We start from the raw sequence: 14,195 nt of genomic DNA on the forward strand, positions 1-14,195 counted from the left end.
ATCCTCCTGGAGGAGTACCTCTGTATAATTGTTTCTTGTCTAAAGAACCATAGTATTGAGAAAATTGAAAGCATTTGTATGATTGTCTCATTGGGTTGCAGGGTTTCTTAGAGTTAATAACCAAGTGCCCGCATCCCAAGAGAATTAGGAATATTGCCATCCCCTAAATCTGTCAGCTATCTTGATCTGTTCCTCATTCAAGGTCTTTTCTCATTTTCCTGAGAGTGGAAACTGTAGAGAACAGCAATAAAGAAGAGGATAAATGAAATAAATTCCCCAAATTTTGTGTGATCTTTTGCTGTTCTTTCTGACAGAAAAAGTTGGTGTTGACAGTGTGTATGAAATCACTCAACTCTGGCTGGACTTCTGATGCTTAAGGTGGTAATTAGCCCTAAGCAGGGTTCTTCGTAGAACTTTTTTTGCTGCTTGTGACTTAAATTGAGGCATTTCTTTATGAGGTCAGAGGTTGCTATGCTGGAGAGGTTTTGAAGTTAATATGGATAAACTGTATGAAATACTCAGAAAGGTTCAGCTGTAAGAAACACCAGCCTCTCTGCTCATCAGAAACCAATGTTACTGTGTAGGTGATGTTTGGTTTTATTTTTGTAGGGATACTGCTAGAAAACTTCCCAATCTGCAAAGAGCTGTTAATTCCTCCTGGGACACAAAACTACATGGTGCGGATGCGGTTGTATGATGTCAACAAACGGCTGTTAAACTTGACCATCCGGATTGTGTGTCGTGCTGAAGGTTCTCTAAAAATACTGATTTCAGCACCATACTGGTTAATCAACAAAACAGGTAAGTTTACAGTATTTTCTGTAATCATAAAATGGGAAATAAAGATTCCATGCAGTGTTAGGGTATTCCCTAATTTGAAGTAGTTTTTACCATTCTCATTTTAATTTATGCAAAGGCGAAGCACAGTTTAATACTCCATCTTTTTGTGTTTACTTAAAGGATTACCACTTATCTTCAGACAAGATAATGCAAAAACAGATGCTGCAGGTCAATTTGAAGAGCATGAGCTTGCTAGAAGCCTCAGCCCACTTCTTTTCTGTTACGCTGATAAAGAACAGCCAAACTTGTAAGTAGTACTGTAAGAGCAGCAGACAGGAGGAGCCTTACAAAGTATGAAAGTAATTCTTAGAGGATTGAGTGCTGATACTACTATGAATATTGTGTAAGAAAAGTCCCTGTTAAGAGAGCCTGTGAAGTTTTTAAGATTCTAAATACTGAAATAAGCGTATTGGATAGTTAGACATTGCATACTGAAAAGTCCTTGGTTGGCTAATTCTGTTGTGTCTGCAGGCTGCTTTGGGTTTATTTTGTATGTTTTGAACTCATACTTCTTTGTAAGAAAATCAAAAACCTTTTGAAGAGAATTATCAAGTTGTATAAATTACTTTGTTACCACTAAAAAAACCCACCCAACCCTCTAATCCTAAGATCTGACTATTAACAGAGAAGTAGTAGCATTCACTTAGTAAACCATGTAATTCCACATGCAGCAGAGTTACTGTGATTGTGATGTAAAAGGAAATGGCAGGATTTTGGAGAGGAAACTTTACAGTTACTTTAACTGGCAACAAGGAGAGAACTTTCTTTTTCCATTAATATAAGAACATGATTTAAAACAAACTTACCTGAAGTGTTCTGGAATTCTTGCTGAAATGATGAATGGTTTAATTTATCACAAAAAATGATTTAATTTTTTCTTTTCAAATTAACCATGACAACATTTGTGTGTCTTTTAATTAGTCTGAAAATTTCCAAGCCTTTTACATGACGTGGTCACTGAATATTTGCTTTTAATTGAATAATTGCTGAATTATTGCACTGAATTTAAACATATGTTAAAAGAGCTTCTGGCAGAAATGCAGAATGGATTACTCAAGAAGAGATTTATTGTGGCTTCTAATATTTTTATATTTAAACACAGGTGCTCTTTTGTACCTGGGTATGTGTTTGATCATCAGTATTGTGTTGATACCTGATCCTTCATTTAAATGAGTAAAGCTGTGTTTTCTTCTCACCTTTAGTTGTACAATGCGGGTTGGAAGAGGAATCCATCCTGAAGGCATGCCTGGCTGGTGCCAGGGTTTTTCCCTGGATGGTGGTAGTGGTGTGAGATCCCTGAAGGTGATTCAGCATGGAAACAGGCCAGGCCTCATTTACAGCATTGGTATGTGCTGACGGGAACCTTTGGGAAACACTGTAGAACTTGTGAAGATATGATGTCAGTGGCACCAGAAACAGAACAATTGCAGCAGGGAAGCATATGTTGTTATAGGTTTTTGCAGGTCCAGAGAAAATTATTAAACAAAAAAAAAGTATTTTAAGTGGGTTTATGTATCTTTTTTTTCACTAGCTTAAAAATCGGTTTTAAGTTATTTTTATTTTCACATTGCATCACTGAGTGTTAATAACTGCATTTACACATTGTTCTGTTTCTGTGTCTTTATTCCAACATTCTAATATACTTAGAAGTATGTTAGATATGCAGTTTCTGCCATAGTACTGCCACAGAAGTAGCACATGAGTGACCAGTTACAGTGTACAGACACTCTAAATAATCAAAGGCAGTAATGCAGTGGGATTTCAAACCTACTTAGAAGTAGTACAGCCATGTGAACTTCAGGTGTCCAAGAAAAAGAACCTTTGTTATGTGAAAGGTATTGTGGCAGATGTCTTGATTTCTTTTATAAGAAATAGCTTTGTTTTTCGCTTGTTTCTATCACTAGGTATTGATATTAAAAAAGGCAGAGGCCGTTATATTGACACATGTATGGTAACATTCGCACCCCGTTACCTGCTAGATAATAAATCAACCTACAAGCTTGCCTTTGTCCAGCGGGAGTTTGCCAGAGGTCGGGTAAGATGCTTCCTGTTGTTACTTGTTAGTAAAATACTTGCAGTCAGTTACAGCATCTTCTAACCAAAAGGAACACTTGAAAGTATTGTTGGCTGGTAATGGAGATTTTTCTCATTACTCTAGTACCAGCATCCACCTAACAGAATAATTTCTGTGTTGGTATCTGAGAGGTATTGTATTTTTTAATACCTGTAGGATATGTATTTACCAATTTCTGTTACTAGGGAACGTCCAATCCCGATGGCTACATCTCCACACTTCCTGGTTCCAGCGTCGTGTTCCACTGGCCACGTAATGATTATGATCAGTTGTTATGTGTGAGACTAATGGATGTCCCAAACTGCATTTGGTCTGGGGGCTTTGAGGTCAACAAAAATAACTCATTCCATATTAATATGAGGTAGCTATTATATATAAGACTTCTATAGCATGCTTCCCTTTTTTTGATAGAAGCAGCTGTTGAGCAGCTGGGTAAAGCAGATCAGAAGCCTACTCTTACCTCTCTTGCACTTGTTTGTTCTTGTTCAGGGACACCTTGGGAAAATGTTACTTCTTAAGAGTAGAAATTACTCTTCAAGGAGCCACATATCGCGTTGCATTCAGTGACACTGATCAGTTACCACCACCTTTCCGCATAGACAATTTTTCCAAGGTAAAAGAGGAAAAAAAAAATCACTTTTCTGTCTATTTCTTAGTAAAAGAAGGACTTTCATGTTTGTTAGAAGAGGGAGCCGACTAGCTTATGTAAAGAAATAAAGTGTATGTAGCAAGAGGTATCTGTAGATAATAATTGTAATTTTCTGAAGTTTTAGTAGGAATTGGTAGTACCTCAGCTGGTTCTTCGTGTTCAAATAATAGCGCTAATGTTTGGCTTTCATGAGTGCATTAAAAGACATACAAGAATACTATTATTAGTGATGAGAAAACTCTGCTAGTGTGATAGTTTCTAATTTAACCTGTGTTATTCTCAGCACTTGGATAACCTTTAAAAAGAATTCAGGCTAATGCTACCACTCCCTTTCTCTCTGTTTTTGGGCTTCCCTGTCAGTGATTATAAAAATAAGAGGATTTACTTTGTGACTTACTGACTGTCTTGTGGTCAGAGCAAGAGACAGAGCTCATTACAGTTACTGGTTCTCATTCTGGATTTTGGTAGTGAACTGTTAAATAGAAGTGGGCAAGTCTCCTAATTTTGATTAGGTGGGTTTGAGATGCTGCTATGGCACTAAAGACATTCTGTACCATGGATGACAGATAAAAGCAAAGATGACATTTCTCATCCCTTTGAGACTCTCTTTAATTGACGCCCGAATGGAAGAAAATGCATGTGAAACCACTGGGGAGGGGAGGGAGCAAGCTGAACATGTTTGTGATCAACTCCTGAGAAGTGAACAAACAGCAAAATGCAAAACACAAAACATCTGTCTGGTTAACAATTTCTGTGTGAAACCAAATCCCCTCTCATAACTGTTGCAGGTCCCAGTTGTTTTTAATCAGCATGGTGTTGTCGAGCCGAGACTGTACACTGAGGTAAAGCCCATGACCTCTCTGGACTATGCCTGGGACGAACCGATTCTACAGCCTTTTATAATGCTGACAGTCAAAGGGGCTGGCTCCTCGGAAATCGTCTGTAGCATGAATGACTTCCAAGAGAGCAAGCAGCTTTACTACGAGAACTTCATCTATATTGCTGCTACATATACTTTCTCAGGGTAATTCTGTCTATTAGATGAAAATATGTTGAATGTTCACCATGTTCTTTAGGCTTTACATTAATATTCTCTTAATGGTTGTTGTTGGAAAATTATTCAAATGCAGCTAAACTTGGGTCAACCTTGTAGGTAGCAGAAGAAATTCCAAAATTCAGAAGTTAAGTCTGGCAGTTGGTGAGCCCTGTGTCTTACCTTGTTTGTGATAACTTGGTTTTATAGGTGCAGCTTACCACTGTTTATCACATAGGAGAGTTTAGCATAGGGCATCTGCTGTGCTCCCACTGTCTGATCTTGGAAGAACAGAGATATTTATGGTCACATCCAGGGGCTTAATTTGATTTGGTGCATAAAGAACATTGACTGCCGGACATACCTACTTATAACATGCCTGTGAATTGTAAATTTGCGCTAGTTGATATGCTGTTGAAAACAGCTATGGGAGATTGATACATGCTTTTTTGCTTTCCTCAATATAAGGTAGAAATTTTTCCTTGGAATCCATCTCCTTTGCCTGAGAAGTTCCTAGTAGCAATGAGAAGTCAAAGCCCCTTTTTAGACTGTACCCAAATTCACAGCTTGCACTGGTAATTCCAAAAATACCAAGAGGGGAAAAAAACCCCAAACAATATGAATTTTATTCTGATTGGCTGTATTGGAAGCTTAAGTTGGATCCTCAGTTGGATTTTGGTACAGAGGTAATCCAGTCTGCAGAAGCAGCAGCTACTCTGAATAAACATGGTGGTGTTTTCTTGGTGTTCTAGGTTACAGGAGCCAGGTGTAAGACCAGTTGCTTCGAATAAGCATGCTGCATATGCAGAGCTTGTCCTTGATGTTTCTCCAAAGACTCAAAGAGTTGTACTGAAAAAGAAGGTACCAAGATAAATTTGATTCTGATAAAATGCTGTTGCTGGGTGCTGAAGTAAAATCATATGCTGTGAGAGAGGAAAAAAGAGCATTTTCATGAGAACTTTTAAAGGATGGAGACAGACTCCACTGAAAGTGACAGGTTATTGCAATTGAGGTTGCTTGAGTTAGGGTGGTGCTTCTGTATAGGACTTTCAGGGTGTGAGACTGACAGAAAAGGGAATTTGAATAAAAGTAGTAAGGAATGTTGTAAATGTCTCTAAGACAATCAAGTGTGATAATTATATGTTGGATGTTCTAATGAAGTTAACAAAGTAGGGCATGCTTTCTTTTTGGTGCATTGTAAGCTAAATCTTCTATTTCTGGAGCTTTTAAGAAATAGGAACTGTATTTAGTTATTGCTGAGATTAAAAATAGCTTGTAAATACAGATTTGCATCTAACAGTGCTAATATAGGATGCATATTCATTGGCTATCAGAGTTGAATTAAGAGGTTTTATGCAAACTAGTTCCTAATTCTAATTCAGGGCTCAGAATATAAATATATGCAAGTCATTCCAAGAACTGTAATTCAAAGCATCTGATAGCAAAACAGAACAGAAATATTTGCTCTGTACTGCTGTGTTCACTTAAATGTTGATTTTTTTTTTTATGCAACAGGAGCCAGGAAAACGATCCCAGCTTTGGAAAATGACAAGCACAGGAATGCTTTGCCATGAAGGTTCATCTGTTCCTCAAAACCCCCATAAAGCATCTCCTCGGAATGTGGACTCTTGTATGATTTTAGATATTGCAGGCCTGGCGGCTGTTACCGATAACAGGTCTGGACCATGTCTTTGAAAGCACTCTTAACATGATGTTCCACAGGAACAAGTTGCCCAAAGAAGCTGTAAATGCTCCACCCTGGCAGCATTCAGAGCCAGGTTGGATGGAGCCTTGGGTGACATGGTCTAGGGGAGCTGAAACTAGATAACCTTAATAAGGTCCTTTCCAACCCAAACTATTCTATGATTCTGTGATGCTCTCTGAATAAAGGAAGAAATTATTCTGAAGGCATGTTGAAGAGTTAGATTTTATCTGTCTTTGTGAACAGACCTTGTGTTCACTTTTGTGACTTGGAAATATTTTTAAAAACGTGACTAATGTATTTTCAGCAGCACAAAAAGAGCACTTCAGAAGTGAGATTAGGGAAATGAGCTTGAACAAAATTAAAGTGTTTGCCATTAACACATTGCAAGACTAGGAGTGACAAGTTGGTGTGCTTTCATTGCAGGTATGAGCCCCTGATGTTGAGGAAGCCTGATCGACGGCGCAGCACTACCCAGACATGGAACTTTCGTGACGGAAAGTTGACCTGTGGTATTCATGGACTTGTTGTCCAGGTCAGTACTGATTCTGTGTTGAACTTGTTTTGACTGCTGCTGATACAGATGACAGTCATTTGGGTTTAAGATTGAACTGAGCTAAAAGCTTTGAGGCCAAAGTTCAGATTACAGAGGAAATCATGCTTGGGCAAACAGCTCATGTGGTTCAAATTCATGGTTGAATTTTCTTACCTATTTCAAATGATTAAACATCTTGCACTATTAATTCAAAAGTAAAAATTATTAGTACATCATTGTTGAAATATAACAGTGCAGGGATAAATAAGGCCTTGATATTCTCATGCATACCAAATGTTGCAGATTGTGTCCAAGAGTGTTCCTGATGAAGTCAAGATTTGTGTATAAACAAACACTTCTCACAGTCATGGTTCTGACACTTTAGTAATAAGAATTTTAGAAGCAGTTTGAACTGTTTGGTCTCTTTGTGTTCCAGGAAACTCTAGACTTGCAGACAGCTAACTGTTGCAAACTATTTGATAAATCTGCTTGCTGATGGTAGAATTTATGAGCACAGAAACCTGGATTCTTTTTACAGAGTTGAGAATTAACTTTGATGCTTTTCTATTTTTTCCCACACAGTTTTAATATATGTAAATTATTATCTGAAGCCTTTCCTTATTGTTTACTTGTTTTTTTCACCTTGCTCTTCTTTCTGCAGGCAAAGGGGGGAATAGTAGGCCTTCATGATGGAGCAGAAGTTGTTCTTGGTCCCGATACTTCACTTGATCTTCTGGGGCCAGTTCCACCTGAACAGCAGTTCATAAACCAAAAGATGAGGCCTGGGTCAGGACTACTGGCTGTTAGAGTCATTCCAGATGGGCCAACTAGAGTTCTACAGGTGAAAACCCTTCATTAACTAACTAGAATCTAGTTTCATTATTTGCTTATTCTTGACATACCTTTTTCTGTATTGCATCTCTAAATTCCTACCAGAAGTTCCTTTATAGTGATACAAAGTGGGAGGGGAATATCATAAACCAGACATAATTGCAGCAAAAATTTTCACTGTATTTATTTGTTAAAACCTAATTTTATAAGGTAGGACAATGTAGTTGTTATTTGTAAATCGGAAAGTGCTCATTTTAGTCATGTATTTTTTTATCAGATAACGGATTTTAACCAACGTAGAAATGATCGTTTATCCAGCGAAGGAGATGAACTTCCCATTACAGAACAGGATCTGCGCAAGTTGAAAAACCCAGATAAAGAGCAGGAATTAGAAGTAAGATTGTACGACTAGTATCTGTCTCTCTTATTTATCATTTTCATTATAGATTTTAGAGGAGGCTGGGGGGAGCTGTTAACTTTCCCCATAATCACTTCTTGTTATGAACTTGTAGATTTTCCTGCTAAAACTCTTCATGCTTAGAAGTTGGTTTTATGCATGTCAACACCTCTTCATTTGAAGATGAACTGTCAATGAGCTGTTAAAACTCTAGAGATGAGTCTAAAAAAATTACATCTTTGCAGAAGTGTGTATTCAGTATCACAGTTTTTTTCAGTGTTGGTTGGTAAGTGGGATTTTTTTTTCTGTTCAAATACTCTTTTCTCAGGTGCTTGTGAAACTGGAAGGTGGAATAGGATTGTCTTTGGTCAACAAGGTTCCTGAAGAGCTGCTGTTTGCAAGCCTCACAAGAATTAATATCCACTACACAGAGCTGTCAGCAAGTCAGGTGTTGGAGCTCAGTGTGCAAGACATACAGGTATTTGCTGTTTTGAAACCAGTGTATTTGCTCATGGGTCTTCTGCGGGTTTTGTTGTCATAACAGGTTTGAAAAATGTTTAGACCTGTTTCTGAGATGTCAAATCTTATATATCGTAGAAGTTTCAGTTTGCATTGGTGTTTCCTTTTTTCATGTCCTCTACTTAATAGTAGTTGAGACGAGGATTGTATTTAATGCAATGGATTTCGAATAGGCAAGTTAGAATATTTTTTTTTTTAATTATTTTATTTTTATTTTTCAGACAGGTCAGTTTGAGGTTTTTCTCCCTTCCTGGTATTTCTCATTGTATAATGAAAAAGCAGCTGTTGAAAGCAGGAATCCTAACACTGCTAGTACCACAGTATGAATGACAGATCATAGATAAGACAAATATAAACCTCTTATATTTTATTTACAAATAGTTGTTGGTTTTGACTTTGCAGAATTTTACCTTAACCTCTGTTTTCTGTTCATTCTTTGAAATTCAGAAGGTAAGCTGAAGGGAATTTGGGTCCTGATGTACATTACACGAGATACTTAATGTGCATCAGATAAACTACAGTGCAGGAGTAGTTTAACTCTGGGGGTGTAGAACATTTTTGGCTGTGTTTTTTGAAACAGAGAAAAAAATCAGAGAATACAGAAGTTTTATTGCAGGTTTTGTTGGTAGTTACAACCATTTTTTAAATGGAGGGCATTTCTCAATAGTTCTTTGGTATGGTCTCAGTGTTGATCAGTAACCAAACGAAGTATATTCAGTACCTCCCTGTCTCAGGGATTAGGTATTTCTGAAAGCTTTTAAGTCCTTGGTTAAGGAAGATCACTTTTGTTGTTTATCGTCATTTATTCAGATTCTCTTGTCTCTGTAGGTGGACAACCAGCTTATTGGCACCACACGGCCTTTCATGCTCTTTCTGACCCCTAAGACAAATGAAAATGAATCCATGGAAACTGGTCCTGCTGTACAAGTAAATGCAATGAAATTTCCCAGTAAAAATGCACTGACTGATATATACAAGGTAAACAAACCATCATCCTTTGATTGTGCCATAAGGGTGTTAATTGTTTAAATGAACTTTACTGTTCCTGATTTTAACTAATACTCCAATAATGTGAGAAATATGCTTTATTGAATTAATACTGAGGTTTAAAGGAGGCTATATCCACCTTCTTATGGTCAGAGAGTTTAAAACTACAGTACAGTGATGAACAAGATAATAAATATATTTAAAAATTAAACAGATTAGGCCAGATTTAGTTCATCTCTGTGACTTTACCTTTCAACCCAGTTATTCCCCCTCAGAACTGATAGGTACCATAGAGAACCAGAATATCTGTGTATGGTTTTCATAAGTTGTGTACAAGGTTATTGCTTCTCTCTGATAAGCTGTTATCATGCAGTATAAACCCTATTCTGTGTACTATAGCTGTTTGGAAGTGTATCCACCAGCTGTGGTATGCATTGTGAGAGCAAACCAGAATTGCTTATCAAGACCTATTTTCTCACTTGGATTCTTCCCCTGTTTATTTTGACACTGTTTTGCAAACAGCTGATTTCAGTGTTGGAGAACAGCAAAGCATCAGATTCTGAACTGTTAGTATTAGGTCAGTGAAGCACAATACCTTCCAAAGAATGGAAATAAGTGTCAGTAGTCATAGGTAACTTTAAGTGAAGTAAACTGCCATTTTATAGATGGGAATTTTACTACAGATCCATTCCAGTGAAAATACTCTGTTAAGGTAGAACATACCGTCCTATTTAATGGTTTACATGGAGTGTTAATATTGTAAACTGAGACCTGTTTTTCCTCATAGCACCTACTGATCACTGCTAGAAAGTTCACCGTTCAAATTGAGGAGAAACTACTTCTGAAGCTGTTGAGTTTCTTTGGCTATGATCAGTCTGAATCAGGTATCCTGTGAAATTACAAAAACTAGTTTTACAGCGTACAGGAGTATTATGATCTTTGCATCTAAAATAAGGTCAAAATACCTGGCAAACTCTTTGCTGCTTGGAAACTTCTGTTGAACAGAAAGCTGGAAAGCTGATGTCTCAGTGGCCCCTTGTAAAGCTCCTAAAGTACATAGTATTCAGCTAGTGACCCATGTAATGTGCTGTTGTCCAGTACTCAGTGATTGAGCTGAGCCTCTGTGGGAAGAAGTTTAGTATTTGTTTTAACTTCCTGTATCTGGATTCATCTAAATTGGGATAAAAGAAATTGTGTTACTAATTTACCAAACCACTTCGTTTAGTAATGTTTGTTCATTTCAACCCAAGGCTAGAAATGGGATCTCTGTTCATTTGTTTTTGGCCAGTCCTCTGCCTTAACAGAAGGAAAATTTTGGCTGCTTGACCTTTGAGTTGTGGCATCCATACCCCTGGCTTTGATTGTAATAGGACTTTTTTTCCACTCAGTGAGGCAAGACAGACCTCTTAAATCTTCTCATAGATATTGTTCTAATCCTTATGTTGCAGAGTTTATCTGTTTGATGGAAACTTTCTGGAATGTCTGTTTTGGAGTGGCAATTGAAAAAGTCGCTTTTATGCAGTGGGGTGTGTAGGGTTATGTACTAAAATAACTACTCCAGGAAAAAAACTATTTTTATCATGATTCCAAACGGGGGCAAGCCTACAAATGATGCTCAAGAGTTCTGTGTCTTGCTAATACAGTATCTTCAGTCTCTGGAAAAAAAAAAAAGAGTATTACATTCCCCAGTTTCACAGAGCATATAATAACTTAGAGCATAGTGATGAGGAAGAAATCAAGATTTTGAGTTTTGCTCTTTTGCTGTTTACTAACCTGTCCTTTGTTTTGGTTTACCCTGATGCTTTTGCTGCTTTTTATTTCCTTACTACTGTCCAGTCTTTGTAGTTTGTCCACTGATGGTGATGATGTCAACCAAGATTCAGACAAAAACTATATTGTCATTTACACTCGGCACATTTAATTGTTCAACCTGAGTTCGTATGGCTTTGTTGTTTCTCATCTTCACCCTGCTTTCTCACACCACCAAGATGCTCATACAGATAACACATGGACTTGTTAGTGTCAACCAAGTTTGGCTCACTCTTGACATAAATGGATTGATTTAATGGTTCCATGTAGGCATTTTGTCCATTCTGTGTGATAAATGAAAAGATAGTCACCTTTACTTGTTTTGTACATTATGTTGGTAGTTGAGCATGTAAGGAAGTATAGAGAAAGTAGAAAAAGGTATTGTAAGACCATGACTACACAGTAGGAAATGGTGCATCGTTTGTGTCTCCTGGTTTTTCTATGCTGACACAGATAAATTAGAAGCAAGATTAAAAGCTCAAGTAACTTCAACTATGCATTTGGATGACTTCTCTTTACCTAGCTACAAACACAGTCAGGTTTTAAAGATGCAGGCAGATCTGAAAAAAAACATTCTTAAGCCTCAAAGGTCAACCTTGTGTCACAAGGCATGAGTATTTCTGCTGGCTATAAAAGCAGTTGAACATACTTTTTATTTGTACAGAGAATCTGTTAACTCTTTATAAGTATGTATTCATAACCCCATATTTATTTATGTTTAATCTGTTCAATCTATTCTGATTCCTGTGTTTTGTCTGGATGCAGAGGTTGAGAAGTATGATGAAAACCTCCATGAAAAGGTTGTTGAACAAGGTGGAGGACAAAAGCGATACTACTTTGAAAACCTGAAAATCAGTGTCCCTCAAATCAAGTTGAGTGTCTTCACTTCCAACAAGCTGCCTCTGGACCTCAAGGTACACCAGAGCATTCACAGAGTATGCTTCCAAGGAAAGAGATTCTATTGTAGGAGGAAAAAGGAACAGCAGCCTTAACTAACTGCTGTTAATTTTCATTTACTCTTCCATTACGTAAGTTACAAATAATAGAACTTCCAATAGCTTCTGTTATTTAATGTGCATAACTTACAGTCTTTTCTGTGATATTCTTTCATTTTTGTAATTTTAGTTGAAGCACAGCCAACTTCACCTAACTCACTACTTTTCAAAGGATCTTAGTTGCATTCATGGTAGTGTCAAGAGCTTAAAGGGAGCGTCTGTCAAACAGAAGGGCTGATGTGAAGAATTAAAATAAGAAGTTACTCAACATAGGGAGCAGAAATACAGGACAACTCTGAGTATTTTCGTCCAAAAAATGTTGTTGCAATAGGAGGGTTTGCGTGAGCATTATGCAGTTTGGTTCAATATCGAATTGAATTCAGATTGAGTGTGGACTTAGAGAAGTGGAAAATCCTGTGTCCTTTTCACATGGTAATACATGTTGTGGCACAGTTGTTCAAGTGAACCAGGGATTCCAAATTACAGCAAAAAGATAATCTCACTCAACTTGTATTACCAAGCTGTGTGTTGGGACCTTCCTGGACCTAACAAGGTGGCAGCGATTGGCAGTATTTCAGTTCCCTCTGAACTAATGCAGCTGATTTCCTCCAAGGTGGGGGAGCTGAAGCAAAACCAACCAACCAAATCATAAAAACCCTCTCCACTGTAGAGGAATTGAGCTGCTGCCTATTCAGCTTTTGCACTCAAAACCCAAAATTGAGACACCGGGTTGGCTTTTTTGTGTCCTTGATATTAAGGACATTGGGGTGTGCAAGCTTTTAAAGAAGTTAAGTTTTATGGAATGAATGTAAATCATGGAGTCCTGCCAGGATGACCCAGGGTATCAGTAGTCCTGCATTCTTGTATTGCTTTTACCAACTCCTTGTGCAGAGGAGGAGCATTCAGTAGCAGCAGTAATACTCCTTACCACTGAACATCAGGAGTGTCTTGAATGTGTTTGCACTTGAGCTTTAACTTCAAAATGCTTATCATCTGATTATCTCAAATTTAGAGAGAGAAAACAGTGTTAGTGATGAGTGCCTTTAAGAACCCAGTAATGTACGCTGTTCTGTTTGGATTTTCTGCAACCTTGGATATATGATTGCCTCTAGATGTGTCTTGGCAGCCCCCAGCAGTGTTCCCAAGAGAAGGCTTGGTGTGTACATTTTTTTGCCTTCCCCCAAAGGATAGCAGTCACTGACTGCATTCTAGATACTGACTTCCCCATAAAGAATTCCATTCAGTTTTGTAGCACAGCAGAATTTAGGGTGGGAGGGAGAGAATAATCACAGCAGAGCCTTTGTAGAAGTTTTTCTAACTACCTCTAATGTTCCTGTCTTGGGCATTGCTGTCTGGTAATTTGGTGTAGAGAGACTATTTTTATTGGGTACCAATATTAACAAAGTTGCCATATAGAATATCTGATAGTTAAACAGGAAATTACTTGCTACCCAAGTGAATAATGAGGACTAGTCTAGTTAGTCATCCATTTACTGAAAAAATAAATAGGCCCTTTCTTACTTGCAAACTGAATTCAGACCTATAATGTACATTAGGTGCCTGCAGATGGCAGAAACACTCACATTACTTACAACCAGGCATGCTTTTGTGGTGAAGGTAGATAGTACTTGAGTATCAGGCTTCTTCCTTCTCCAGATTTTTTGATGTTGATGACTGTACAGATGCGATCATCAAGACCTGAAATAGAAGAGACGCCTTTCTTTCTTAAAAGATTAGTTTTATTGTTTATTTTTCCAACATTTTCTGTATGTTTTCATATACAGCTGTGTAGTTTGTCCACTTTAAGTATGGGGTTTTTTATGT

General features: G+C 37.6%; 1 protein-coding gene across 9 annotated transcripts in view; it reads left to right on the forward strand.

Moving 5' to 3' along the window:
* The window catches only part of VPS13D (vacuolar protein sorting 13 homolog D), a 102,020-nt gene that overhangs the window by 47,438 nt on the left and 40,387 nt on the right, over positions 1-14,195 (forward strand). For all 9 annotated transcript variants that reach the window (XR_008974193.1, XM_057424198.1, XM_057424191.1 and 6 more), the window contains 16 exons: positions 610-801; positions 961-1,087; positions 2,043-2,185; positions 2,745-2,875; positions 3,100-3,275; positions 3,404-3,527; positions 4,352-4,587; positions 5,349-5,457; positions 6,112-6,272; positions 6,725-6,833; positions 7,495-7,674; positions 7,942-8,058; positions 8,390-8,539; positions 9,409-9,558; positions 10,355-10,451; positions 12,142-12,290. Coding sequence is in view for 8 of the 9 variants with exons in the window: in XM_057424198.1 (XP_057280181.1) it covers positions 610-801; positions 961-1,087; positions 2,043-2,185; positions 2,745-2,875; positions 3,100-3,275; positions 3,404-3,527; positions 4,352-4,587; positions 5,349-5,457; positions 6,112-6,272; positions 6,725-6,833; positions 7,495-7,674; positions 7,942-8,058; positions 8,390-8,539; positions 9,409-9,558; positions 10,355-10,451; positions 12,142-12,290 (2,351 nt within the window). In the remaining variant the exon portion in view is untranslated. The remainder of the gene's footprint in view (positions 1-609; positions 802-960; positions 1,088-2,042; positions 2,186-2,744; positions 2,876-3,099; positions 3,276-3,403; positions 3,528-4,351; positions 4,588-5,348; positions 5,458-6,111; positions 6,273-6,724; positions 6,834-7,494; positions 7,675-7,941; positions 8,059-8,389; positions 8,540-9,408; positions 9,559-10,354; positions 10,452-12,141; positions 12,291-14,195) is intronic.

This window comes from Pezoporus wallicus, unplaced genomic scaffold, assembly GCF_028554395.1.
Source record: "Pezoporus wallicus isolate ANWC-B61680 ecotype Strahan unplaced genomic scaffold, APGP_CSIRO_Pwel_v1 contig_11175, whole genome shotgun sequence".
In the NCBI taxonomy this organism is placed as follows: Eukaryota; Metazoa; Chordata; class Aves; order Psittaciformes; family Psittacidae; genus Pezoporus; species Pezoporus wallicus.